This window comes from Bos mutus, chromosome 9 (genome assembly GCF_027580195.1).
Source record: "Bos mutus isolate GX-2022 chromosome 9, NWIPB_WYAK_1.1, whole genome shotgun sequence".
Lineage (NCBI taxonomy): Eukaryota > Metazoa > Chordata > Mammalia > Artiodactyla > Bovidae > Bos > Bos mutus.
The window spans coordinates 93616758-93644487 of record NC_091625.1 but is presented as its reverse complement, the minus strand read 5'-3'; the positions used below and the strand labels follow the sequence as shown (position 1 = coordinate 93644487).

The window sequence follows — 27730 nt, the reverse complement described above, 5'->3', positions numbered from 1 at the left end:
TGACTGAACTGAAGTCATCTCATCTTTTTTAGTTCTTTCCTTCTTATCTCAAGACTTATTATAAATAAAAGGCTGCATTTGAGATACTTTTATAGAGTGTTATTTTTTTCAAAATTGATTTAGTTGTGGCTAAGGGGAAAAACTGAAGAGGCAGCTGTCATAGTGATTGTATTTCTACACAGGTTCAAATTCTAGGAAGAAAATTAATATAGAAGAAGCCATCTAACTAAGTCTTTATGTCCTTGAATTTCATCCTCAAGAACACTTATAAGGAAAATGACTGGTGAAAGGAGTCATTGTAGGGAGAAGGTGGGAGCAGGCATCAGATTAAAACATTTTAAGCTATGACTCAGATAAAAGAAACAGTAGGTATCAGAAGTTGGTGTTTTAAGAGGATTCCTTTAAGATGTCAGCCACCGTTAAATGAAGATCATTTAAAGGATTCCGCTTTTTAATTTGACAAATGGTTACTATATATCTGACCACCAGGGTGAAGAGAATTCATATATGTGGTGCTGTTACCATTTTGTGTATCATGAAGCTTATGCTGTACTGTCTAAACAGGGTGCCAGCAAGTCATCCTGAAATATGATGCAGGAGCTCTGCTAATTACCACACTTTTCTCACCCCTCACCAACTCCCAGGGCCGGGGGGAGCCTGGTGGGCTGCCGTCTATGGGGTCGCACAGAGTCGGACACGACGGAAGCGACTTAGCAGCAGCAGCAGCAACTCCTTTGCTTGTTGTTCCTCTCTTCCTGGACTGCAGCTCAGTGGCAGGAAGAGTGAGAATAGGTTTTCAAGTCTGAATATAAAATACTCATTTTGTCAAGATTTAGTATTCTAAAATGGAATGTATGTATGTATCAGTTTAGTTCAGTTGTTCAGTCGTGTCCGACTCTCTGCAACCCCGTGAATCGCAGCACGCCAGGCCTCCCTGTCCATCACCAACTCCCGGAGTTCACTCAAACTCATGTCCATCGAGTCTGTGATGCCATCGAGCCATGTCATCAAACACGGTATTTTTCTGTACATATACACAGGTGGTTTTTCTCCCCTGTGAGGAGCCTGCATATCCAAGAGCTCCATTTGTCGTTGCTCTTTAGTTGCTCCATGTGTCCAACTCTTCTGTGACCCCGTGGACAGCAACCCGCCAGGCTCCTCTGTCCATGGGATTTCCCAGGCAAAGAATACTTGAGGGGGTTGCCATTTCCTCGAGAGAGAGTCTTCCCAACCCAGGGACTGAACCTACATCTCCTGCTTGGCAGGTGGATTCTTTACCACTGAGCCACCAGGGAAGCCCAAGAGCTCCATTAGGGGAGAGCATACCACTTTCTTATATGAGAGGAAAGCTTTGAGAAATCATTACATGGTCAGACTTTTGTTTATATAAGTGAGGCGAAAGTACCATTATTTTTGTTTGGATTTACATAGTTTATTGGGCTTAAGGGTGTGTGTGTGTGTATGTATGTGTATACAAATATATGTACACTGTTTCATCAAATGTAAATTTTTTATTTTGTTAGAAATTTGAAAGGAAGTTCATAAGACTGACCAGAGATATGCAGAGGAATGTAAGATATACTGATACCATGTTGCACTAACTACTTTAATCCACAATTTGATTTGTGCCTGGGTCAAAATTTGCCATTTTAAAGACATTTAAGATATATTATCATCATCTTTGGCACCCCACTCCAGTACTCTTGCCTGGAAAATCCCATGGGCGGAGGAGCCTGGTAGGCTGCAGTCCATGGGGTCGCTAAGAGTCCGACACGACTGGGCGACTTCACTTTCACTTTTCACTTTCATGCATTGGAGAAGGAAATGGCAACCCACTCCAGTGTTCTTGCCTGGAGAAGCCCAGGGACAGGGGAGCCTGGTGGGCTGCCGTCTATGGGGTCACACAGAGTCAGACATGACTGAAGCGACTTAGCAGCTGCAGCATCATCTTTTTACTTGAGAAGTCATTTGTCATCGGGACTCTTGACCAGGAGCTTCCCTTTTCATGAGATAAGTAACCCTCCGAGTTCTTACTGTTTGGCTCACAGTGGGCTCCTTCCCTCTGTCGTCAGGATCCTGTGACTCCCCCACAGTTATGGTCCTAATAGGCATAAGGGCAGGGGAACTCTTTCCAAATAGAAGGTTCTTGAAATGGGTACAATGGGAAACAGAAGGCCTGCTTTTCCCGCAGATGCAGGAAAATGGTGCAGGAGGCCATGGGGAGACAAAGGATTCACACCTGGTTGATCCTTGGCAGGAATATCGTTAAGAACATTTAACTGTATTTTCATGTGTATTTAATGGAAATATTTTTATTGGAATATGTTGTAAAAACAGAAAAGTAATCCCAAGGATCTGGGTTGGCTCATTACACATACTAAGTATGTGTAATTCTGTCTCCAATGCATTAGAGAATTGATGGGTTTCTAAAACTTCTAACTCCAGAATTCATTTGCTAGAAGTAGCCTCCCCTCTTGATATTTTATAGAGGCCCTTTAGAGGCCACGCGAGCTCAGCCCGCCTTGCGCAGCCGCAGTAGCGAGCTGGAGAGGCTGTCGCGAGGCCTCGGCTTTGCGCAGCCGCATAGCGGGCTGAGAACTGGCCAACGGTCACAGCTCTCTCCTTTGGAGCTTCTAAGGGCGCCTGCTGCTTTCTGCCTTCACTTCTCAAGTGAATAGCCATGAGCTGGACTGTGGGAATCCTGCGGGCCAGCCAGAGAGCGGGCACTGTGAGGGCGAATTTCCTGTGCCTGGGAATGGCCCCAAGCCCCTGCCCGCCGGCAGCCACCCCCCTCGGGGGCGCCTGGGCCGTGGCCCCCGCGTCCAAGATGGCGACGGTCAAGTGTGAGCTGATGAAGAATTTCACTTCAGAGGAGCCTGTTCGCAACAGTAAGATCTCTATCGTAGGAACCGGATCGGTTGGCATGGCCTGTGCTATCAGCATCCTGTTAAAAGGCTTGAGCGATGAACTCGCCCTGGTGGATGTTGATGAAGGCCGACTGAAGGGTGAGACAATGGATCTTCAGCATGGCAGCCTTTTCGTGAAAATGCCAAACATTGTTTCCAGCAGAGATTACGTTGTCACTGCAAACTCCAACCTCGTGATTATCACGGCAGGTGCACGCCAGGAAAAAGGAGAAACACGCCTTAATTTAGTCCAGCGAAATGTGGCCATCTTTAAATTAATGATGTCCAGTATTGTTCAGTACAGTCCGCGCTGCAAACTGATTGTGGTTTCCAATCCGGTGGATATCTTGACGTACGTAGCCTGGAAGTTGAGTGCCTTTCCCCAAAACCGTGTTATTGGAAGTGGTTGTAATCTGGACACTGCCCGTTTCCGTTTCTTGATTGGGCAAAGGCTTAGTATCCATTCTGAAAGCTGTCATGGGTGGATCCTTGGAGAGCACGGAGACTCGAGTGTTCCTGTGTGGAGTGGAGTGAACATTGCAGGTGTCCCTCTGAAGGAACTGAACTTAGATATAGGAACTGATAAAGATCCGGAGCAGTGGAAAAATGTTCACAAAGATGTGGTTGCTAGTGCCTATGAGATTATTAAAATGAAAGGTTATACTTCTTGGGCCATTGGCCTGTCTGTAGCTGACCTAACAGAAAGTATTTTGAAGAATCTTAGGAGAGTGCATCCAGTTTCCACCAGAATTAAGGGTCTCTATGGAATAAATGAAGAAGTATTCCTCAGTGTTCCTTGTATCCTGGGGGAGAGTGGTATTACTGACCTTATAAAAGTAAAGTTGGCCCCTGAAGAAGAGGCTCGTCTGCAGAAGAGTGCAAAAACACTTTGGGATATTCAAAAGGAGCTTAAGTTTTAAAGTTGTTTAAAACTACCTACCATTCTGAAGTTACTGAAGAAAGATAGTGGTTATGGTCTTGTGTATTCTAGTTTTTGAATAAACTTGAATTCCTAAAATTTGGAAACGGGTAGAGTGACTCCCCTATTTAGCCTCCCCCCGCCCCCACTTTTATTTAGCATCCAGATGCTAGGTTATACTTAACAGTTCCTAAGTGACAGCATCAAATAAGGTGCCAATGATTGTACCAACTGTACCAGTCATTATACCAGTGATTTACCAGTCCTTGCTTTATGTGTGTGTGTGCATGTAGAGTTGCCAATTGTTAAAAAAAAAAAATGTGGGATGCAGGTGTTTGTTGTGTTACAGAAATTCTGATTCTTTTCATTAAGTACATGTTCATTCTTTTGTTCTGAGTGCCTTATTGCTATGTTCACTTATAAGTAACTTCCTGTACAGTGTGAAAATAAACGTATACACGGAAGCTCTGTTATTGAGCCATCAGTATCTTCATTCCCCTGTGACAATCTATCACCCAGGCTTTAAAAAAAAAGCATCATAAAGTGGGAGTGCAAGCAGGTCCTATGTGTTCTGTGTTTGTGCATGCTCATCTATGTGTGCCAGTGAAGCAGGATCATTAGGTAAAATGTGAAAATGATAGTGATTTGGTTGGTAACTATTATAAAGTATTTCTTTATATATATATATATATAATTGAAGTATAGTTGACAGTGTTTCAGGTATACAGCAAGGTCATTCAGTTTTATATATATATATGTTATTTTCAGATTTTCTGTTATAGGTTATTACAAGATACTATAGTTCCCTGTACTATACAATAAATCTTTGTTGCTTGCTGCATATCTTTTAAAATTAGAAATCTAGCATTCTAGTCATATGAAGTCAAACAAGTGGAGTCAAAATGTCATAATTTTTTTATTATTTAGTGAAGTGAAATATAAAGCTTTTAGGAAGAGGCCTGACAGTCAAAGGTGGTTCAGTTACTAAAAATAAAGCCTGATTGAAATAGTTTTAGAACTGCTGCTGAGAACCTGACCTGTTAGCACCTTAAATCAAGAAGCATGTTATAAATTGTTCTTATTGGGCTGAGTCTTAGCTGCAGAGCATGCCCTGGCCCTAAGATACTCTAGGGTCATCCCTGTTGCTCAGTTTACTGCACATTAACAGAAAGCTTTTGCTTTTGAATTGTGCCCTGTTGTTAATCATTGTCATAATAATTGACCATTTTTTAATGAGTACTTCAGGGATTGTATTGCTCAGAAAGTTACATGTTCACTTTTTATTCCTAAATCAATTGACTTTACTACAAATTTTAGACTATATGGATGTGATACGGTGAAGGTTTAGGAGAAGGATGCTTGTCTGACCTTTACCTAAATAATGGGACTAATAACTTAGAAAACGAGAATCTTAGCCTTCCTAATGCAAATGAATATTGAATTCATTTTGAATATTGAACATACCATGTAATTTTACATGGTATGTTCAGACATTCTCAGATTTATATGGGTATCAACAGGCCTAATCAAAAATTGAAATATACCAGCAGCTACTCTCTAAATTAAGCCTAGTCCTGCTTAGTCCAGTTTTATTAAGTAGACATAGGACTATAATCCACCCCCAAAAAACTAACTCTTCACTTAACCAAGCTGATCAGAACTCCCACACTAGTTCATTGAAAATATCAAAATGTTCTGATTTCCTCAGAAGCTGTGTCATATAATGGGATTAACCAATGTGCTGAGCTCTCTGAAGGGAAGAGTGGTGGTTTGGTTTTTCCAGGTGATTCTAAAACCTATTTAAGCTTAATTAACACCAGGTTTCTCTTTCCCTTTGTCCAACCCTTAAGTTTTTATTCTCCCATGTTTAAGCCAAATTTAACATAATAGTGAAGGATATCAGAGCCTGCCTTAGGTCTGTTCTGTGATTTCTCTTCACCAGCTATGTCAGTCAGGATAGGCTGGGTTATACTACAGTAAAAGAATAATCCCCAACTGTGTGGCTTCAAGGTTTATTTCTTTCCTAAAATTCACTGGGTTTATGCAACTCTCTAGGGAACCTGTCCTCCACAGGATGGCTTCATACCTCAAGTTTCTTTCATCTTGAGGCACCACTGCAGCACACAGGTTCCCTGATTGCTATGGAAAGGGAAGAGAGGCCGGGAGGCTGGAACACTTGAAATAATATGCTTCACCTTGGAAGTGGCACAGATTTCTTTTACTCATATTTCATTAGCCAGAATGAGTCACATAGTTGCCTAACTTCAAGAGGGTAGAGAAGTATTATTCACTCACTCAGTCATGTCTGACTCTTTGAGACTGCAGAGACTGCAGCACGCCAGGCTTCCCTGTCCTTCACTATCTCCCAAAATTTGCTCAAACTCATGTCCATTGAGTTGGTGATGCCGTCTAGCCATTCTCATCCTCTGTTGACCTCTTTTCCTGCCCTCAACCTTTCCCAGCATCAGGGTCTTTTCCAGTGAGTTGGCTCTTCACATCAAGTGGTCACAGTATTGGAGCTTCAGCTTCAGTCCTTCCAATGAATATTCAGGATTGATTTCCTTTAGGATTGACTGGTTTGATCTCCTTGCTGTCCAAGGGACTCTCAAGAGTCTTCTGCAGCACCACAGTTCAAAAGCATCAATTCTTCAGTGCTCAGCTTTCTTTATGGCCCTACTCTCACATCCATACATGACTACTGGAAAAACCATAGCTTTGACGACAGACCTTTGTCAGCAAAGTGATGTCTCTGCTTTTTAATATGGTGTCTAGGTTTATCATAGCCTTTTTTTCCAAGGAGCAAGCGTCTTTTAATTTCACGGCTGCAGTGACCACCTGCAGTGATTTTGGAGCCTCCCCCAAAAAAAGTCTGCCACCGTTTCCTCACCTATTTGCCATGAAGTGATGGGACCAGATGCCACGCATGATCTTAGTGTTTTGAATGTTGAGTTTTAAGCCAGCTTTTTCACTCTCCTCCTTCACTTCCATCATGAGGCTCTTTAGTTCCTCTTCATATTCTGTCATTAGGGTGGTATCATCTGCATATCTGAGGTTACTAATATTTCTCCCAGCAATCTTGATTCCTTTCAGCTTGTGATTCATCCATCCCAGCATTTCGAATGATGTACTCTACGTGTAAGTTAAACAAGCAGGGTGACAATATACAGCCTTGATATACTCCTTTCCCAATTTTGAACCAGTCCATTGTTCATGTCTGGTTCTGACTGTTGGTTCTTGACCTGCATACAGGTTTTTCACGAGGTAGGTAAGGCGATCTGGTATTCCCATCTCTTTAAGAATTTTCCACAGTTTGTTGTGATCCAACAGAGTCAAAGGCTTTAGTGTAATCAATGAAGCAGAAGTAAATGTTTTTCTGGAATTCCTTTGTTTTTTCTATGATCCAGCGGATGTTGGCAATTTGATCTCTGGTTCCTCTGCTCTTTTTTTCTTTTTTGAAAAATGCCACGGGAATTTTTATTATTATTAACACCAAAAACATTATGTATTGGGGTATAGCCAATTAACAATGTTGTGATAATTTCAGGTGAACAGTGAAGGGACTTAGCCATACATACACATGTATCCAGTTTCCCCATACTCCCCTCCCATCCAGTTCTCTGCACTTTTAAATCCAGCCTGTACATCTTGAAGTTCTTAGTCCATGTACTGCTGAAGCCTAGTTTGACGGATTTTGAGCATTACCTTGCTAGCATGTAAAATGAGTGCAATTGTGTGGTAGTTTGAGCATTCTTTGGTATTGCCCTTCTTTGGGATTGGAATAAAAACTGACCTTTTCCAGTCCTGTGACCAGTGCTGAGTTTTCCAAATTTGCTGGCATATCGAGTGCAGCACTTTCACAGCATCATCTTAGCATTCTGTATAACATGGTCACCACTGCAAGAAGTACGTATTTCAAGCTAAGTCATTTTTAGGGAAAGCGGGCACATGAGTAGAAGTTGTAGAGGTCTTTCCAGGTCACAGAACTAGAGTGGTATGGGGAAAGAGCCTGGATGTCAGTGAGGCAGTTGTACTTACAAATCAGATCACCATGGGTGGGTTAACCTCTTTGACCTCTGGTTTCTCATATATAAAGTGGTGGTCTTCATTTCTGCCAGAATCGTGAAGGCTACATAAAAGCCTCCTGCTTGGTGAGTCTGGCACATAGGTGATCTTGAATGGCAGACATTATTGTTGTTCAGGCAACATTTATAGTCTTACTCGGTTTTATGAAGAAGCTGAATTTCCAGGTTCTTCAGAATTCCTGTTGGCACTGTAATTATTGATATATCCAAAGGCTTTCTCATCAGTTGGTCCTATAAAGCTTCATTATTCTAACCTCAGCACCGAGGCTGGCAGCCATCCTGTACCTGCAAGTGAGAAAATTGAAGCTAAATGAGCTATACAATGGCAAAGACATTTTAGAACTTGGAGCGCTTAATTCCACTAGCTGTCTATTTATTAGATGCTGTAAGGGTTTTCTCAGATTCATTAAATTGGGGACATAGCCTCAGCTTTTAAGTAATTTTTCAGCACACTATATGTAACACCAAAAGTTTTCATGTTGTTCTTTTCCTTGCCAAGACAGACACGGTAAATGTGTAGTAATACCCCATGGTTCACTCCTGGCATACTGGCTACATCGCCCTTCCAAAAAGCTGTTGCAGTGTGAGTGTGAGTAGTAACATTATTGGAGGCATAATCTTGAATCTATTCTAAACCTAGAATATCAATCAGAAAATCCATATTAGTGACAAATTCCTTGTAATCATTTTCCTATTGTCATAATACTCTGAGAACTGCTGCCTTAGAGACTACTCAGTTCAGTCGCTTAGTCATGTCCGAGTCTTTGCAACCCCATGGACTGCAGCACGCCAGGCCTCCCTGTCCATCACCAACTTCTGGAGTTTACTTAAACTCATGTCCATTGAGTCAGTGATACCATCCAACCATCTTGTCCTCTATTGTCCTCTTCTCCTCCCGCCTTCAATCTTTCCCAGCATCAAGGTCTTTTTCAATGAGTCAGTTGTTCACATCAGGTGGCCAAAGTATTGGAGTTTCAGCTTCAGCATCAGTCCTTCCAATGAATATTCAGGACTGATCTCCTTTAGGATGGACTGGTTGGATCTCCTTGCAGTCCAAGGGACTCTCAAGAGTCTTCTCCAGCACCACAGTTCAAAAGCATCAGTTCTTTGGTGCTCAGCTTTCTTTATAATCCAACTCTCACATCCATACATGACTACTGGAAAAACTGTAGATTTGACTAGATAGACCTTTGTTGGCAAAGTAATGTCTCTGCTTTTTAATATTCTGTCTAGGTTGGTCATAGCTTTTCTTCCAAGAAACAAGCATCTTTTAATTTCATGGCTGCAGTCACAATCTGCAGTGATTTTGGAGCCCCCCAAAATAAAGTCTGCCACTGTTTCCCCATCTATTTGCCATGAAGTGATGGGACCAGATGCCATGATCTTAGTTTTCTGAATGTTGAGTTTTAAGTCAGCTTTTTCACTCCCCTCTTTCACTTTCATCAAGAGGCTCTTCAGTTCTTCTTCACTTTCTGCCATAAGGGTGGTGTCATCTGGATATCTGAGGTTATTGATATTTCTCCAGCGATCTTGATTCCAGCTTGTGCTTCTTCCAGCCCAGCATTTCTCATGATATACTCTGCATATAAGTTAAACAAGCAGGGTGAAAATATACAGCCTTGATGTACTCTTTTCCCTATTTGGAACCAGTCTATTGTTCCATGTCCAGTTCTAACTTTTGCTTCCTGACCTGCATACAGATTTTTCAGGAGGCAGGTCAGGTGGTCTGGTATTCCCGTCTCTTTAAGAATTTTCCAGAGTTTGTTGTGGTCCATACAGTTAAAGGCTTTGGCATAGTTAATAAAGCAGAAGTAAACATTTTTCTGGAACTCTCTTGCTTTTTCCATGATCCAACAGATGTTGGCAATTTGATCTCTGGTTCCTCTGCCTTTTGTAAATCTAGCTTGAACATCTAGAAGTTCACAGTTCACGTACTGTTGAAGAGATTGCTACTTTCTGATGATATTACAGCCTAGCACTGTTGGACACAAACACTGGGACTCAAGGATGAGGTTCTTGGAGGAGTGGGCTCACTGCCCAGCAGTGCTGTTCGTGTCCCAGTCTTTGAGGAGAGCATCCTGGAGTTGGGCAGTATGCAGTGTGGCCCTGTTTAGAAGGGTAGGCTTGTGGTCTGTAACCAGAGAGAAATTATTCTTGGTCAGAGAGGAAGAGGGATAAGGAGGACTGCAGGAAGAATCCCAGAGTCTAGAAAATGCTTCAGAGTGAGACTGAGTTGCTGGATGGACACTCAGGTCCCCAACATGCCCTGTCTTCGCCAGACTTCTCTGGTGTTAGGGTAGGAGATGGTTTTGTGGCAATAGCTGTAATTATTATCTTGGAACTCAGTATATTTACTTTATAATTTGCTTAAATGTACTCAGTCCCTAAGTCTTTTGTCAAGCACATTTTTAAGCAGAGGAATGTTCTGTTGACCTCTGATAGAGTATCACAGAGAGGACCGACACCTCTGATCTGCATATCAGAAATTGAAACAGGCGGAAAAAACTAAAGGTCTTCATTTAACTATCCATGTACTATGAATAGTACAAGCTTAGAAACTTTCTGTGAGCCTTTCTGCTGAAAGTGACTTGAGGCCCTGATTATAAGGAGATGCTGGGTTTCCATTTCCGCAGCTGTTAAAATTTAAAAGGCTTTTTCAGTGAAGTGTAGGTGATACACCCTATTATATAAGTAACAGGAGTACAAAATAGTGGCTCATAATTTGAAAGGTTATACTCCATTTATAGTTATAAAATACTGACCAAATACCGTGTTGTACAGTATATCCTTGTAGCTTATTTTATACCAGTGGTTTGTATGTCTTAATCCCTTACCCTTATATTGCCCCTCCCTCTTCCCTTATCCCAGTGGTAACCGCTGGTTTGTTCTCTGTATCTTTGAGTCTGTTTTCTTTTGTTGTTGTTATATTCACTAGTCTGTTGTATATTTTTAGATTCCACACGTAAGTGAGATTGTACAGTATTTGTCTTTCCCCGTTGGATTTATTTCACTTAGCATAAGACCCCCCAAGTCCGTCCACGTTGTTGCAAGTGGCAAACTTTCATTCCTTTTTACGGCTGATCACAGTGTATACATACCACATTGTCTTCATCTGATCATCTGTTGATGGAGACTTAGGTTGCTTCCATATCTTGGCAATCGTAAATGCTGCTGCTAAACGAGCACTGGGCTGTCTGTATGTTTGAATTAGTGCTTTTTGGATACATTCCCAGGAGTGGAGTTGCTGGGTCGACAGTAGTTCTGTTCTCAGTTTTCTGAGAAGCCTCCATACTGTGTCCCACAGTGCCTACCCCAGTGCCTACCCCAGTTTGCCGGATTACACCAGCAGTGTACAGCTGTTCCCTTTCCTCCACATTCTCGCCAACATTGGTTATGTCTGTTCTTTTTGAAGAGAGCCATTCTGACAGGTCTGAGTTGTTACCTCAGTGTAGTTTTGATCTGCATTTCCCTGATGATCAGGGGTCTTGAGCATCTTTTCATGAGCCTGTTGGCCATCTGCATGTCCTCTCTGAAAAAATGTCTATTCATGTCGTCTGCCCATGTTTAATTGGGTTGTTTGATTTTGTAAATTATGAGCTGTATGAGCTGTTTATATTTGTTGGATATTAACCCTGCGTCAGTCATATCATTTCTCCCATTCAGTAGGTTGTCTTTTTATTTGTTGATTGTTTCCTTTGTTGTACAAAACCTTTTAAGTTTAATTAGGTCTCATTTATTTTTGCTTTCATTTCCTTTGCTTTAGGAGACAGGTTTAAAAATGTATTGCTGTGATTTATGTCAAAGAATGTTCTGCTTATGTTTTCCTCTAGGAGTTTTATAGTTTCCAATCTTACATTTAGGTCTTTAACCCATTTTTAAGTTTTTGTGTATGGTGTTAGAGAATGTTCTAATTTCATTCTTTCACTTGTCCGGTTTTTCCCAGCAGCACTTACTGAAGAGGCTGTCTTTTCTCCATTCTGTTTTCGCCTCCTGTGTTGCAGATTGAGTGACCGTTGCATGGGTGTCTCTCTAGGCTCTTCTGTCCCAGTATCTGCGTGTCTGTTTTTGTGTCAGTACTGTACTGTTTTGGTTGGCCTCCAGTCCAGTTGGTTGCCAGACCCTTGTGTGGAAGCTGCCAGCTGCTGGGCCGGGTCACGAGGCAGCTGACTGCAGAACCTCAGGGGGCCCTGGGGCTAGTACTGGCGTGTGGAGTCAGAGTCTAGAAGATTCTGGGGCTGCTGTCTGCCCATTGCAGGGTGAAACCAGGTCCTGGACTCAGTGCTCGCTCTGCCGGCAGGCGGGGGTCTCAGGGCTGCTGTCAGACCCCTGGTGGGGTCGGGGAGGCAGGGGAGACGGTTCCTGACTCAGTGCTCGCTCTGCTGGCAGGCGGAGCCGGCCCTGGAGTCTGGTTACAGGGCCGAGGGTCTCAGGGCTGCTGTCAGACCCCTGGTGGGGTGGGGGAGGCAGGGGAGACGGTTCCTGACTCAGTGCTTGCTCTGCTGGCAGGCGGAACTGGCCCCGGGTCTGATTATGGGTCTCAGGGCTGCTGTTGGGTCCCTGGGCGGGTTGGGGAGGCAGGGGAGACGGTTCCTGACTCAGTTGGGCTGGCCTAGTGCTGGGGAGACGGGCTCCACAGGCTGCGCGACTGTAGTGTTCCTGCATCTGGTGCCTGCCCCTGGTGGAGGCGGCTGGTCTGGAGGCGAGATCAGGCTTCCTGGATGGCAGGGCCGGGTCCAGGGGACTCTGGGGCCGGTGCCTGCCCACTGATGGGTGGACCGGGGTCCTGGACCCTCTGGTGGACAGGGCTGTGTCTAAATGAGGCGACTGGGCTCCGGAGGTCTTAAGGCAGCCTGCCTGCTGGGGGGTGGGGCTCGCCTGGCCTGAGGTATCCCAGCAGTGGGTCAGGTCTTGGCGCTGAGGAGCTACAGGGAGGGTCCCACGCTGGCGCCACCAGCACCAGTGTCTAGTGGTAGAGGGAGCTCCCAAGAACGGCTGCCCCGTGTCTGTGCCCCACTGTGAGCCGCAGTGGCCTCCTAGCTCTCCAGGGGATGCTCCAAGACCAGCAGCTAGGCTGACCAGGCTCCTGTCAAATGACTGCTTTTGTCCTGGATCCTGGAGTCTGTGAGATGCTGTGTACATCCTTTAGGAATGAAGTCTCTATTTCCCCAGTCCTCTGGGATGCCTGAAATGAAGCCCCACTGGCCTTCAAAGCCAGATTCCCTGGGGACTTGCCTTCTGGTGAAGGACCCCCAGGCTACAGAACCTGGCATGGGGCCAGAACTCCCGCTTCTCTGGGAGAGCCTGTGCAGAGTATTGGTTCTGTGGGTCACCCACCTGGGGATGTGAGGCTTAACCGTATTACCGGTCCAGCATTCCCCCGCGTCCTGTTGTGGGCCCTTCTTCACGTCTTTTGTGGTAACAGATCTTCTCTGGCAGTTCTAGTCTTTTCATCGGTGGTGGTTCTGCAGGTAGTTGTGACGCTGGTGTGCTCCTGGGAGGTGTGCTCAGGTCTTTCTGCTCTGCTGTGTTGGCTGGACTCCTCCACGGCTGTAAATACAGGGCCACATGGTGCTCTGTATCCCACTTGTCTCCCTCCCTTCACTGGGCTCGGAAGCCTGTCTGTTCCTAGTTGGCTGTTTTTCAGATATGATTCCTTCTAATGGTTCAGTTACTCACTTACGATCCTGGGAACAAGTAAATCATCCTTGGGAAATCAGATCAAAGAAAAAAGAATGGGCCAAGAAGAGGAAATGGGAGCACAACCTAACCCTAACCACATTCCTGCCTCCGCCTTCGCAGCGACTGACCTCCTTCCATCTCCCCGAGAAGGCGGGACGGTAGATGATTCTGTTCAGTCTTGGTGGCTGATACCCCACCAGAAAACCCTGTCATTAGGCTTGGCTGTAACAGATGTTCCACGAGAGAGGCGACAGGAAAGAACCAAGCAGCACATTGCAAACCCTGGCCAGAGGCGCCTTTCCACTGAGAAAGTCTGCAAGGCCCTTCAAGGGGGCACTCTTGGGCATTTTGGACGAAGCAGCTCTTTTTGTGGGCCACCCTAGACACTTAGCATCCCTGCCCCCAGCCCAACGGTGATCCCCTGTGACTGACGGCCCGACTGTCAGGACTCTCTATTTAGAGAACTTCTTCCAGTCGTCCCCCCGACGCCCAGGGACAGAGTACTGCCTTTAGCTGGAAACCTTTCATGCAGGGTTCATCACAGTACAAACTAGAGAGCTGCATGGAAGAGGGGGTTGGGGGGAGACATAAATACCATGGGGTGTGTGTGTCAAGACTGGTGTCTGGGACCCAGACGTGGAGAGGGCGGTCCTGGACCTACAGACCTCTTATGATAGATAACCTTATGTGTCTTCAGGTATCAGAATACTTAAACCAAAATGATGTGACTGTAAATTAATGCTTTTGACAAACATACCATAATACTTACATCCACATGAGCTCTGTTCCTGGAACACCGTATTTTGAAGCTGCTGCAGTGACAACAGCTAAGGTACACTGAGCACCACCAGCTGTGCCTTTCTGTGCGTTACCTCAGTCCTCTCAACTCTGTAAGCCGGCGAGTATCTCCATCCTGCACACATGAAATCTGCCCCTTATCGAGAGTAAGCAGGCTCCCCAAGCAGGTGAGTTGGGCTTTGAACAGAGAGGTCTACTTGATACCAGGGTCTGTGCTAACGGCGGTGCTACCATGACTGGAGTAAATGCCTTGGAATTGACAAGTCCCGAAGGGGATGCACCTCCTGAATTGGGAAACAGCACAAGGGTTCAGCTTCTGATTGAAATTAAGTAAGCATCAACATTAACGGAAAAAAATACTAGCTGACTCTCAAACAGTCACTCCAAGAAATGACTCACATGTTGCTGTGAATCCAGGCTGCTTCAGTTTGAGGAGATCTGTATCCTCGAGAAATAATGGTTGAGTTGTTGTTCAGTTGCTCAGCCGTGTCTGACTCTTTGTGACCCCATGGACTGTAGCACGCCAGGCTCCTCTGTCCATGGGGTCCTCCAGGCAAGAATACTGGAGTGGATAGCCGTTTTCTTCTCCAGGGGATCTTCCTGACCCAAGGATTGAACTAGAGTCTCTTGCATTGCAAACAGGATCTTTGCCGCCTAGCCATTGGGGAAGCCCAGTTGGGGTGTGGCTGACAGGAAGACTGCAGCTCTGTGCTCCTGTGCTTCTGGAGTAGTGTCTTCAGAACAGGACCAGCTAGGTGTGAAGAAAGAATAGGTGTGGAGCTAGCGTCACCTATGGTAAAGACTACCCACCTCCTGTAAATTAGTATCCCTGCCCTTGGGCCGTGTACAGAGGTGGACTTGACCCTGCATGTCAGGATCCCCCAAACTCCTGCTCCAGGTGCGAGATTCCAGGTTACTGTCTGCCGGGAACACCTTTACGTAGATTCCTCAACACTGTCGGTGCATAAGAACATTCTACTCTATCTGCCATTCATTGATTCCTCCTTAACCCTTATGGCAGAAAGTGAAGAGGAACTAAGGAGCCTGTTGAAGAAAGTGAGAGTGAAAAAGGCTTAAAGCTCAACATTCAGAAAACTAAGATCATGGCATCTGGTCCCACCACTTCATGGGAAATAGATGGGGAAACAGTGGAAACAGTGTCAGACTTTTTTTGGGCTCCAAAATCACTGCAAATGGTGACTGCAGCCATGAAATTAAAAGACGCTTACTCCTTGGAAGGAAAGTTATGACCAACCTAGATAGCATATTCAAAAGCAGAGACGGTACTTTGCCAACAAAGGTCCATCTAGTCAAGTCTAGTCAAGGCTATGCTTTTTCCAGTGGTCATGTATGGATGTGAGAGTTGGACTGTGAAGAAAGCTGAGCACCGAAGAATTGATGCTTTTGAACTGTGGTATTGGAGAAGACTCTTGAGAGTCCCTTGGACTGCAAGGAGATCCAACCAGTCCATCCTAAAGGAGATCAGTCCTGGGTGTTCACTGGAAGGACTGATGCTAAAGCTGAAACTCCAATACTTTGGCCACCTCATGCGAAGCGTTGATTCATTGGAAAAGACCCTGATGCTGGGAGGGATTGGGGGCAGGAGGAGAAGGAGACGACAGAGGATGAGATGGCTGGATGGCATCACTGACTCGACAGACGTGAGTTTGGGTGAACTCCGGGAGTTGGTGATGGACAGGGAGGCCTGGCATGCTGCGATTCATGGGGTTGCAAAGTCAGAAACGACTGAGCGACTGAAGTTTCTTCTCCCCACTCCTTCCTTCTGACCCCCAAATTCTTCTAGGTTTGCATAGCCTCAGTAGATTCATGTATTTAGATGGACATCCCATTCTCAAGTGCATCTTTACATATGAAGGTCAACAACATAGGCTGTCTTCTGGTAGGAAGTAAATGTCATTGAGGGTTGATGATAGAGAGCATGTTACCTTTCAGACTTAGAGTTTTGTTATTTAAGTCCCAGTAGACTTGGCACCCCACTCCAGTACTCTCGCCTGGAAAATCCCATGGATGGAGGAGCCTGGTAGGCTGCAGTCCATGGGGTCGCTAAGAGTCCGACACGACTGAGCGACTTCACTTTGACTTTTCACTTTCATGCATTGGAGGAGGAAATGGCAACCCGCTCCAGTGTTCTTGCCTGGAGAATCCCAGGGACGGGGGAGCCTGGATGGGGTCGCACAGAGTCAGACACGACTGAAGCGACTTAGCAGCAGCAGCAGACTTACACTAGGAAGAAATGAGGTCTGTCTCGCTGTCTTCCAAGGCAGCAAGGACAGTCTTTCCTTTTGTTGGTCTTCTTTTGCTTGGTACCCACACCAACGGCGTATCAGTCAGTCAGCAACGGGGTCCATCTCTAATTTTTGCTCTTTTCCCCATCTTTTAACATTTGATGACTGATTTTTTTCATCTTTCAGATGAAAGACTTTCGAAATAAAATGCAGTCAATATTTCCAGCAATTCCCAAGAACTCTGAGTCGGCCGTTGAGTGGGAGGAAGCACTGAGATCCAAATGAGAGGAGCATGGTGGATGAAGTCTGGACGAGTGCTGCGGGGAAGGCTGGCTTTGGAGCTGCCGCAGCCCCGAAGGGACTCGAGTCAGCTCTCCTCAGGAACACGCAGTTGCTGACTGAGCCTCTGGGACGGACCGCGTTCAGCGTCCTCACAGAAGCCTGCCGTCATGACTGGGTGCTGCTCCTTTACAGCTGATCTGGTTATGGTCACAGGAGGGGGAGGGGGTTAGGGTTAGCAAAGTTTGAAAAGTTAGGAAGACTCTTTAAAAATAACCACATGGGTACCTTCTCTAGGTGAAGGAAATCCCAGGGGAAATACTTCCATGCCTGTAAAAGTTGAAAGCCACGATTTCTACCTGAAGAAAATAATTATGTATGATGGAAAATCTTTATGAACAGAAAGTGGTACCTCAGTGTGTCTAGTTAATAAGTTTTAGCAGCCTTGCTTGTCAGCATGTGGCTGTCAGAGCGCGGAGGACTCGCTCCTGGAAGAGTCCCGCCCTTCAGGCAGTGGCGTGGCGCTGCTGCCCTGAACACACGCTGTGGTGTGTGCGCTAGGTATCACTTTAAGGCCCTGTAAACCTGTACCTTCTTAGATAAGCCGCCAGTAACAGAGTGTGATAACCTGAAAGGATAATCATGCAAAAACAATGATACTCTGCGTATAAAAAGTCCTTTTTTGACAAGTTGATTCTGGGCCCCTAAACACTGCCTGGCAGTTTGTAGTTTTATCTCAGTTGTCAGTATTAAAATAGACCAATTATCACCTATCTTAACAACTATTTTTAACCAGAAATGTACCTGCCTGAGTATTGAGTCTCCAGGTGAATTAAAATTTTTTAAAGAAACGTTTACTATGTCAGTATGTCCAGAAAAATAACCTCTGGTTGAATATCATTGTGTATTTTCTTTATAATTGCTTAGGCTCTAATTAGCAATCAGTTTAATAAAGTACATTTGAAATTTATCTCTTATAATGAAACCTTTAGTTTTAAGAAAAAGTTTAAATGAAATGTCAAGTACATAATTAACATTTTTCTCTGGACTATCTTACCCTGTTAAAATTGCGGTATTGTTAATTAAACAGGTGTAATCAGCGTCTGGGATTCATATGTAACCTGTTTAAAATCCAAGACTTTTTAAAAAAGGATTGTGAAATTTATCAGGGTATGTAAAGTAGCAAAAACTCTTCACCCACCTTTCATTTTTAACTAAATCTCTGCAACAAAATACCTCTAGTCTTTGAATGAAATGAAGGAAGCAAAGACGGGAGGAAAACTGAGCAGGTTTTGTCCCTTTTGAGAGTCTCAGCCTGGGTGGCTGGTGGGCGCGCGCGGAGGCCTAAAGGAACCAACATTTACATGCCTGCGTTTACAAAGCCCTTCCCATACGCGTCTCTTGTCCTTGAGGGGTAGCGGGGGACTCCCATAGGTGATGGTGAATCACCTGCTGCAGAGAGGCTGATGGGGACAGGCACCAAGAGGCTCCAGCTGCATCTTCAAAGCAAAAATAAAGTAACAGAGACGAAAGTTAAAAGGAAGCAGTATGAGTAAAGTGGTTTTCTCCTGCAGTCAGAACTCAGATATCAGAAGATGTAGTCATTTGTCTATTCCATTTATACCAGAGGCATATTGTTAAATTGGTTAATGGAAAGGAAAAATGTTTAACAGATAATGTTATTCTTTATGTGAAGTACCATCTGTGTACTGATTTCTGAATGTTCCTGGATATGGAAGAGAGGAAATGTTATGGAATTTCAAGTGTGCCTCCTCTGCTGTCTGTGTCTCGGGTAGAGTATGACAAACATAATCACATTTATCTCCCGGAGCATAAAGAGTTTTAATCACCCTATTAACCAGGATGACATTTTTCACAGACTTAAAAAGGAGTAGAACAGACATTATCTCCCCATAAGCAATCCATTTCATGGAGGCTGAGCACTAGAAACTCTGTAAAGGGTGGGTAACACCAGCCATTTCCATTTCACGTGCAAGCCAGCGTTAAGGCGGCTCCCGTTAAGAGTGCTGCGCACCCTGCTTGAGCATTAAGCTTTACATTTAGACCCTGCGCGCCAAAAGAGCTATTAGAGAAAGCAGTGCAGAACATACAGAGGAAAACGCGACGGGCAGGGAGGGGTGGCTTCCAAGACCTCGGGATTCGTGCCAGGATAAAAAAAAACACGTATTCTGGTAAGTTCTAGCTGCCTTGTAAAGACATATCCATGGGCTGCTGCTGTTTTCAGAGTCAAGAAAATGTGGTTTGTGAACAAACTGGGAATGAAAAATGGGTCACAGGCCCTGCCTCACAGGCTGCCCAGCGGCTGGGTTCTATAAGAAACAGCAGAGCGAGTGAGCCCCGCCGCCTGGGCCCCGCGTAGCTGAGGCGTGGCCGCGGGTGACCCCACTCCATCTGCGCCGACACAGGCTGGCACGGGGAAAAACCTACCTCAGCCACTCAAAGGGCGGCCCCCGATCACCTCGCCTGTCGTACATTATGCTTCGTCTCATGGATAGTGTGGGACCCGGCTTGCAAATTAATCCTTGCAACCTACAGGGAACGTCTGAGAAATGAAGTGGGGTGGGGAAAGCCCAGGGGGACAGAAGTAATTAAAATCCACTGAATTTAGTGACTTCACTGGGGGCAAAATTTAATCTCTCCCAGGTTCACTTCTGTATGGCCTTCAAAACAAACACTTAAGTCCAAATGAAAATCAGCCAGGGAAAATACAAATTTTCTCCCATGAAAGCTAGCAAAATATACATTTTCATAGTATTTTACCATGTTCAAGTGAGACGTTTTTCCTTTCTGCGAGTCACTTGAGTACGATGTCAGGTATGTCGGTCTCTGTGTTGGTGTTATCAGGATTAATTATCAAAGCTGTGCTTCTGTGAGTCTGGAAGGGAAGGCAGCGTCTCCCACAAGCAGTGACATTAATCTGTAACAGCGAGTGAGGCTGATGGCAGATTTCATCTGCGGGCAGATAACTCAGTTTTGGAGAAAATTATAATAGTACAGTTACCAGGACGCACACAGAGTTCAACTTTTCTGCCCAAGTATCAGAGTGATTCAGGACCTTAATTTATATTTTTATATAAGCTAGGTGACACCTTTTGCCTTTGGTGAGGCAAGATCACTTAACTAAAAAAGAAAACCATAGTAAAAAAAAAAAAAAAATTCTATATAAATGTTCTTTGACAGAAGGGTAAAAGCCATTTTCAATAAGACTCCTCTAAGAACCTACATCAGGCAGACTGAGGAAGCTTAACATGTTTGTAGAACACCTTCTACCCGCTTACCTGAAAACCCTCCAAATTCACCTTCACGCCGCCCGACACTGGGGCTGAGGGGGAATGTAGGTCTGCAGCCTGACAGAGAACACAACGCCAGAGGACACAGCCGGGGCGCTGCCGGGAGCTCCGGCACGAGGGCCCACCGCGTGAGAAGAACAAGTGGACAAAACTAGCGTGAAAGCTTGGGTTTAACGTGCTCTGCCAAACTCTGCAGAGTCCCCTTGGCTCTGCCAACCTGGGTGATGGGAGGTGTTTCCTTCTATTCCTACCGTTGCCTTCTCCAGCTGTCCTTGTCGGGTCTGTTTGCCTCTGCTTGCTACGCTGAGGGAAACCCGAAGGGTGGACAGCCTCACCTGGACCACCGGGACACTACTGAGCAGTGACAGGCCATCACCGCCGCCATCACCGCCGCCATCACCGCCACCACCTTTGCCTGTATCCTTTCACTGCCCTTCAGTCGCAGTGGCCACAGCTAATTAGAGATCCTTCGGCTGGGATAGAGGTTAAAAAACTAAATTCTAGTAGTAAATCTCATGCGAAGGGAAAAATAAGACCTTGTCACAAAAATAAGAATTATAACCCCATGGACTGTAGTCCACCAGGCTCCTCTATCCATGGAATTCTCCAGGTAAGAATACTGGAGTGGGTTGCCATTTCCTTCTCCAGGGGATCTTCCTGATCAGGGGTCAAACCTGGACCTCCTGCCTTGCAAGCAGATTCTCTGCCATCTGAGCCACTAGGGAAGCCCAAATTCTAGTAGTAAATCTCATACAAAGGTAAAATCAGACCTTGTCAAAAAATAAGTGAGGAAACCCTGCACTCTGAGCTTCTCTTACGCCAGCCGTGATTCTCTTTTTCATAGTCTCACTACGCATGATGGTAGTAAAATATCTGTAGAAACAGCACTTTAGCAAGTCTTCCAACTCCCTGTTTAAAGGGAGACTTTTCTTCGACACTAAAGGATGAGACAGGCTCCACCGTGGGGGCTAAGAATGCAGGGCAGGCGGGATCCCTGTGTTGGTGTCACCAGGATTAATTACCAAAGGCCATGTTTTTGTGAATCTAGAAGGAAGCACCCCACAAGTTTTATCCGGGCTCATCTCGAGTTGGAGGCGGGTGGCACGTCGCCCTGCAGGTCGGGCTCTAACTCAACAGAGCCCAGGTTCCCCTGTGCCTCCACACATACCTTGTAGAGAATGGGACCTGTCCAGGTGTGATGTCTCTGATACGTCTACTGATAATGAGTTGTGGGTAGCGTCCAGAATCTTTGCAGGAGAGCATCTGCTTCAACTTCTCAACGGTCCAGGTTATGACCGAAGGAGCAGGGAGGGAAAGGCTAGTTAAAAAACACAGGGTCAGGGGACGCTGGAGAGACATTTATATCCCTGATAGCAAGGCATGTATTCATCCTTGTGGAGTTTCTTAAGCCCTTAGTGAATATAGGATGTGAGGGAAGGAGGAAGTGGGAGAAAGGAAGCAAAGGCAGGAAGCAAAGAGGAAGGAAGTAGGGGAAAGACGGAGGCCGGGATGAAGCAGAGAGAGAGGCGGGGAGGAGGAGGCCTTCCTCGCCCGGAAGGGGGCCCACGAGTCCAGGGCCTACACGTCCAGCTCCCGAAGAAGCGGACACCTGCCTTCTCATCCACATTTACTCAGCCACCAACATGAGAAAAGACGAACACCTCAGAAACTGACGACCAACCAGTTTCTGAAGCAGATCCTGGGCCCTTGCTGGGGTTTCCAACTCCCAGTCCTAGGACGAGACAGTCCAGAGATGAAAAATTAAAAAGCAAGATACTAATGTCTTCACCAGCTCTGAATTGCAGGAAGGGACAGAGGAAGAAAGGCCTGGAAGCCCAAGTGTCACTCAGGGTGACCTCATGTCCAGTCTGGCTGGGGTAGCACCTGGTCAGGCTCCCAGAGGTGTGACTGGGGAGCATTCTCCCTGAAGACAAACCATCTCAAAAGCAAAAAGATCCCTGCGACTTCTCACTTCACTTTAGAAGCCTCACTCTTCCCGTTCGCTGGCAACGTCATCTAGAAACAAGGCGCCTTCCTCCTGTCTGGGGCAGAGAATTTTATTTTGCAGCCAGAGCCCGAGGGCAAGTTCTGAGAGTCCTGAGAGCAGGAAGGGCACAGAGCAACGTGGGCTTGGACACAAGCGCAGCACTGCCCACTGAAGCAGTCGGGCAGAAACCAGCCCACCGCCCATCTCTCTGTGAGCCTGGTGTGCCCTGGAAAGGGGTCCAGTAATTCTCCCTAATCCACCCAACTTGTGCCTCTGATGTAAGCTTTGGCAGTTCACCTGACTTTTACACTTGTCGCTAAATCGTTCTGAGCCGTGGGCCATCACACGCTAATTAGCCAGCATGACAAGCCCGCGGGTCAGCTGGTCTCCCTGGGTTGTGTGTGACAGAGGTGCGGGGCGTGTTAGACAGGTTCGGGCTGGCAGGTTAATATCAGCCCTTCCGGCATCAGCGTGTCATGCCGCACTCCGTGCCTGGGCTTTAAGGACTGAGATTAAAAACCATTCTCTCAAATCCACCACAGGCTGACAGTATTACGGGCCCTGAACTGTTCTGGCCGCATGCAATGACATTATTCTCTGTGGTTCCAAACTTCTAAATCACCTGCTCTTAGTACCCCAGGAACTATGCCACCCGCTCTGGTCATCGGTCACATCCAGTGGTGATCAGTGACAGGGCAGGCCCAGGGCTGGGTGGCAGCATCCCTGAGCTAAGTGGAGGCAAGGTTTCCCTGGTGGTCCAGTGGTTAAGAACCTGCCTGCCAACGCCGGCAACATGGGTTCGATCCCTGGTCCGGGAAGATCCCACATGCCTCGGAGTAACTAAGCCTGCGTGCCACAACTACTGAGCCCACTCACCCAGAGCTCATGCCCCGAAACAAAAGAAGTCACTGCAGTGAAAAGCCCGCACGCAGGAACTAGAGAGCAGCTCCCGCTCCCTGCAACTAGAGATTACGTTTAGTCGTTCAGTCGTGTCCGACTCTTTGTGACCCCATGGACTGTAGATGGCCAGGTTCCCCTGGCTACGGGATTCTCTAGGCAAGAGTGCTGGAGTGGGTTGCCATGCCCTTCTCCAGGGGATCTTCCCCACCCAGGGATTGAACCCAGGTCTCCCGCATTGCAGGTGGCTTCTTTACTGTCTGAGCCACCAGGGAAGCCCTAAGTAAACTAGTGTTCAAATGCTAAGTTAACAACACAAAGGCTCTTCAAATACTGCATACAATCACCTAATAACCAATAAATTTAACGAACTGGGTTGTGAAATTACCCATCAGTGCTCTGCTGGAGCTGGCCTGCAAAGTGAGGCCGGTGGGTATGTCTCTCTAACTCCAAAGTTTAATTACCATCAGACTGGTAGCTGAAATCAGCCATGCTGAGAGTATTAATATCACAAGTATCAGTCAGCACTACAGAACAGGGCACTTTTTCACGAGAGAAAAGCATTCACCAGCACAATATATGACCAGCACATCTTGGTCATATATTCATTTGTTCAAATATACCACTAGAGAAAGCCTGAGCCAAGCAACGCAGGCCCAGTGCAGCCGAAAGCGAACAAACAGGAGGAGGAGGCAGGGAGCTCTGAGCGCCCGTGTGTGTGTGGTCTGCCGCGGGAGACGTTCCTAAACAGCACCTGGTAATGTGAGGTGCTCCCGATAAAGACGAAGCGCCTCCAGCTCCGCAGCAGCGCCCAAGCCACCCTTCTCCTCCCCCAGTCCCTCTTGGCCTCCGTCTTCTGATGCCCCAACACCTTCTCCAGCTCCTGGCCTTCCAGGTCCTCCTCCCCAAAACTGGAGGAGCACTCACTCCAACCGGGGGAGTCCTCCTGACCTCGTGGCTGGCAGAAGGTCAAGGCTGGGGGTGGGTGTCCCTAGTTCTGGGGGTTCCGAGGAAGTTTCTCTGGGTGCTTCAGCCCGGGAGCAGCCAGGTTCTCCCGGGGAGACTCGGCGAGCTTCCCAGGTGCCTCACGCCAGCCCCAGCCCAAGCCCTTTCCTCTCCCTGAACAAGGACCTGTGGCCCAGGGATCTGCTCGGTTGTCACCTCTTCTCAAGTGGCGCCTGTAACAGTCTGCCAGCACCTTCTCTTCTGTCTGAAGAGGGCTTGATTTGTCCTCAGCGGCCTGCTCTCCTAAGGCCTGTGCCCTTGACCCTGGCAAGGCCATGAGCTCAGCCCAGCGCTCTTTCCCCAGCTGCGAGCGGCCTTCCTGGCCTGGGGGATCAGTTCCCAACCCGAGTCCCTGTGCAGGGTCAGTTAGGGAGCGTGTCTGCAGTACCGTGACGGGCCAGCGAACATCTCTGCAGCAAACCTCATTATAAACCTTTATAGATGTCTTCACATCGCACTCGGAGCGGGAAGGGGAGGTCTGAGTCTCTTCCTTCTCCTCCTCACCCTCCCAGGCTCCCCTAGCCTCCCTGGCCTTAACCCCAAACCCAGGCCCTCCACTGACAGCTGGGATGACTGTAAGCAAATGACATGCCGAGGCCCGCTGTCTCCACCTCTAAAGCGGGTAGAGAAACTCCCCCGTCCATGTTGGGAGGGTTAAATGCTTGAGGTGACGATCCGGCCCGGAGCACCCCACCCGTGCTGTGGAGGCAGCCAGAAGATCTGTGTCAGTCGTGAGCTCCGCCTCCCCGCTCCCCACGCACCCCTCTGCACCCCACCATATGCAGGCTGCTCCCGAGCCCTGGGCCTCCTGACCCTGCGCACCTCGTGGGGCCCCTCGGGCCTGGCCTTCGGAGGCCACACCTGCTGGTGAGCCAGACACTGCACGGAATGGTCCCCTTCACCCCGGCGCATCCCTGAGCGCTCAGACCACCAGGCCTCTAAGCGGGGGACAGAGGAGACGCGACACCCCAGGTTCACCCCAGGGACCCTGCGGAAAGGAGGGCTCCTGCCCCTCAGAGCTCTGCGGGCACCCTGGTTCTCAAACCTCCATCAGCCCCGCACGAGAAGCACCCGATCACTGAGAAACCACAGGTTGGGTGTCCGTGGCTGGTGCGGGGTGGGCCGAGAATCTGCCTTTTCTAACAAGTTCCCGGGGTCGCTGACCCCACTGGTTCGGGGACCACCACCTGAGAACCATGGCCCTGTTAGTGTCTACCTCTGAGGATGGCTCTGGGGACAAAAGGTGTCTGTCACAGGAGAGCATCTTTGCTAAACAACCTTCTCGGGCACCCCTGACTCAGCTTTCACCCAACTGAGAAAAACCCGTCGCCTGGGCAGTCACCATCCGAGGCCCACCCTGTGTCTCCCCGCCTCTCTCGTCACCACCGATTCACTTCCCAGGCAGGACCTTGGCTCTCGCCCAGGCAGCAGGCGTGGGATGGGCACCTCCGCTCCCTGCCCCCGGGGGACACAGACCCCCACAAACGCAAGGGAGTCCTTCAGAAATGGACAGTGGGCACCTGGACATGTCTGACCCATCTCAGCCCCCAAGCTGTTTCCTGGGGAGGGAGACAAGGTCACAGTAATGTCAGCCTGACCTGAGTCCTTCCCCCACAGACCTGGGAGAACAGCCTGGAAGGGGTGGGGGGTGCTGTAAGCTGGGTAAGGAGGACCCAGGAAGGCGGACTTGGGGAAGGCCTGGCCGAGAGGGAAGTGAGTCTGCTTATAAAAGGCCTTGGCTGACCCCTGAGAAGCTGGGATACCACCTCTAAGCAATGGGGTGTCTGTGGGGTTTTCGGAGTTTGGGACGTTCTGAAACTGGCATTTCCTTTCAATCGTTGGTTCACATGAAGCACAATCATTAAGTGCCTGGTAGGTCCCGGGGGACACGATGGTGATTAAATAAAGAGCCCCGCCTTTGAGTACCGCCGGTTTACTTGGGGGGCGGGTGGTGGTGGAGGAGATGGCTCTTTCGACCATGGAGGATGGATGGAGGAAGAGACCTTGGCCTGACCCAGGGCGGCTCCTGCTCTCCGCTCAGCCCTGGCCTCACCTTGCACTGCCAGGGCCTTGCTTGCACACGTGTGTGGACAACCAGACGACACCCGGCACCCTACTAGCCCCAGGGGCATGAATACCTGTGGGGCAGGCTTCTCTGGGAAGACCCAGAGAAAGACCCAGGGCCAGGTGGGCCCCCCTCCAAGCCAGGCCCTCCTGGAGCCGAGCGCTGAAGTCACCCTCTGCCCTCAGGCTGCAGAGGCCCTTGTCGCTGTCACCAAATGAACACAGGACTGGAGATGCTCTTGTGTCCCTTTGAGAACTAATACACCGACTGCGACTTTATTTTCTCCACCCAGACAATGAAACTTCCGCCAGGCTGCGTGTTTCCATCTTTGCTTTAGCTGCCCGGATGCTTGGCACCAAGTTCAACCTTGAGTCATAGCAATGTTATCACCTTCTTCCTCCTGCATGAGTTTCCAGCTTTCTATTTCCATCTTAGTGACCTTATTGTGCTTCCATGTCTTTTATTGGGAGCAGCCTCAAACCCTTTTCAGAAGCCGATAGGGTGTAAGTTGTAAAAATTAACACTGCTGAAATCTTCCCATTGTTGCTTTCTTATTTCTGGACTATCTGAAGGCCTGACTTGGAGTCTGTGATAACTTCAACGCAAGATGTCTGGTGCACCGACAAGTTCTAAAATTTCTATTTCTGTGAAAGACCCTGGGCTGCTATAATCCTGGACTCACAACTGGGAACTTTTCAAGAGAAACTGGTTTGTAAGCATCATTACTTCCTGCATTGACTGCGTGCAGCACCTCACCCAAATCTGAAATCGGGGGATTATTCTTAGCTAGCCTGAATATCCCTGTCTTCTCTAGGCACACTGCACTTGAAGTATTAATATCACCCCCTCCCTCAGCCACAGGTTCCTTCCAGGAATGGTTCTCCTTATTTGGCCTCGTTGGGTCTCCTCTCTGTGGCCTCCCCCAACACCCACCTGGGCTCCCCTGGTGAGATGGGACCTTCCTCATCTTCGGGGGCACGTAAGCAAAGCACCTGCCACTTGCAGGGGCAACACTGATGCTAACTGTGGATCAAAGTTTGAGCTAGGAATAGCCTTCTTAAAAAGAATCTATAGCACTAAAATTTATAAAGTGCTGGCAGAAGTCTCAGCTGCAGAAAGGTCGGCTATGTGGCATGAGTCTCACCATAAACAACGTCATCACAAGTATTTACATACAAACATATGCATCTATTTACATGCAGTTCTTACTGGGTGCTGAGGTTCCTGTGATTTTGAAAATCTTTTTCACCCTATACAGCACTGATTTTTTTTTTCCCCAGTGACCGTGAATTACTCTTCTAACTAGATAAAAAGTGGAGCTTTAAAAAAAAAAAAAGTACTGAGAATAAAAAAACGTTGCCCTGTGAACCTATTCGCAGGGCAGCACTGGAGATGCAGACCCAGAGAACAGACTAGGGTGGGGGCGAGGAAGGAGGCGGTGAGATGAATGGAGAAGGAGCATGGAAGCATGTACGCTACCACACGGAAAATAGACAGCCAGTGGGAATTTGCTGTATGACTCTGGGAACTTAAACCAGGGCTCTGCAACAACCCAG

General features: G+C 47.3%; 2 protein-coding genes across 2 annotated transcripts in view; both read left to right on the top strand.

Annotated features, from left to right (window-relative positions):
• The window catches only part of TMEM242 (transmembrane protein 242), a 41487-nt gene extending 23608 nt beyond the window's left edge, over window positions 1–17879 (top strand). The window contains exon 4 of the mRNA XM_005907855.3: window positions 16817–17879. Coding sequence (XP_005907917.2) covers window positions 16817–16915 — 99 coding nt within the window. The 3' untranslated portion in view covers window positions 16916–17879. The remainder of the gene's footprint in view (window positions 1–16816) is intronic.
• On the top strand, window positions 1015–16800 carry LOC102282411 (L-lactate dehydrogenase A-like 6B). The gene has a single exon (XM_070376942.1). It carries the CDS (start codon window positions 2681–2683, stop codon window positions 3824–3826), a length of 1146 nt encoding a protein of 381 aa, XP_070233043.1. The 5' UTR covers window positions 1015–2680; the 3' UTR covers window positions 3827–16800.
• Window positions 17880–27730: the final 9851 nt, after the last annotated feature.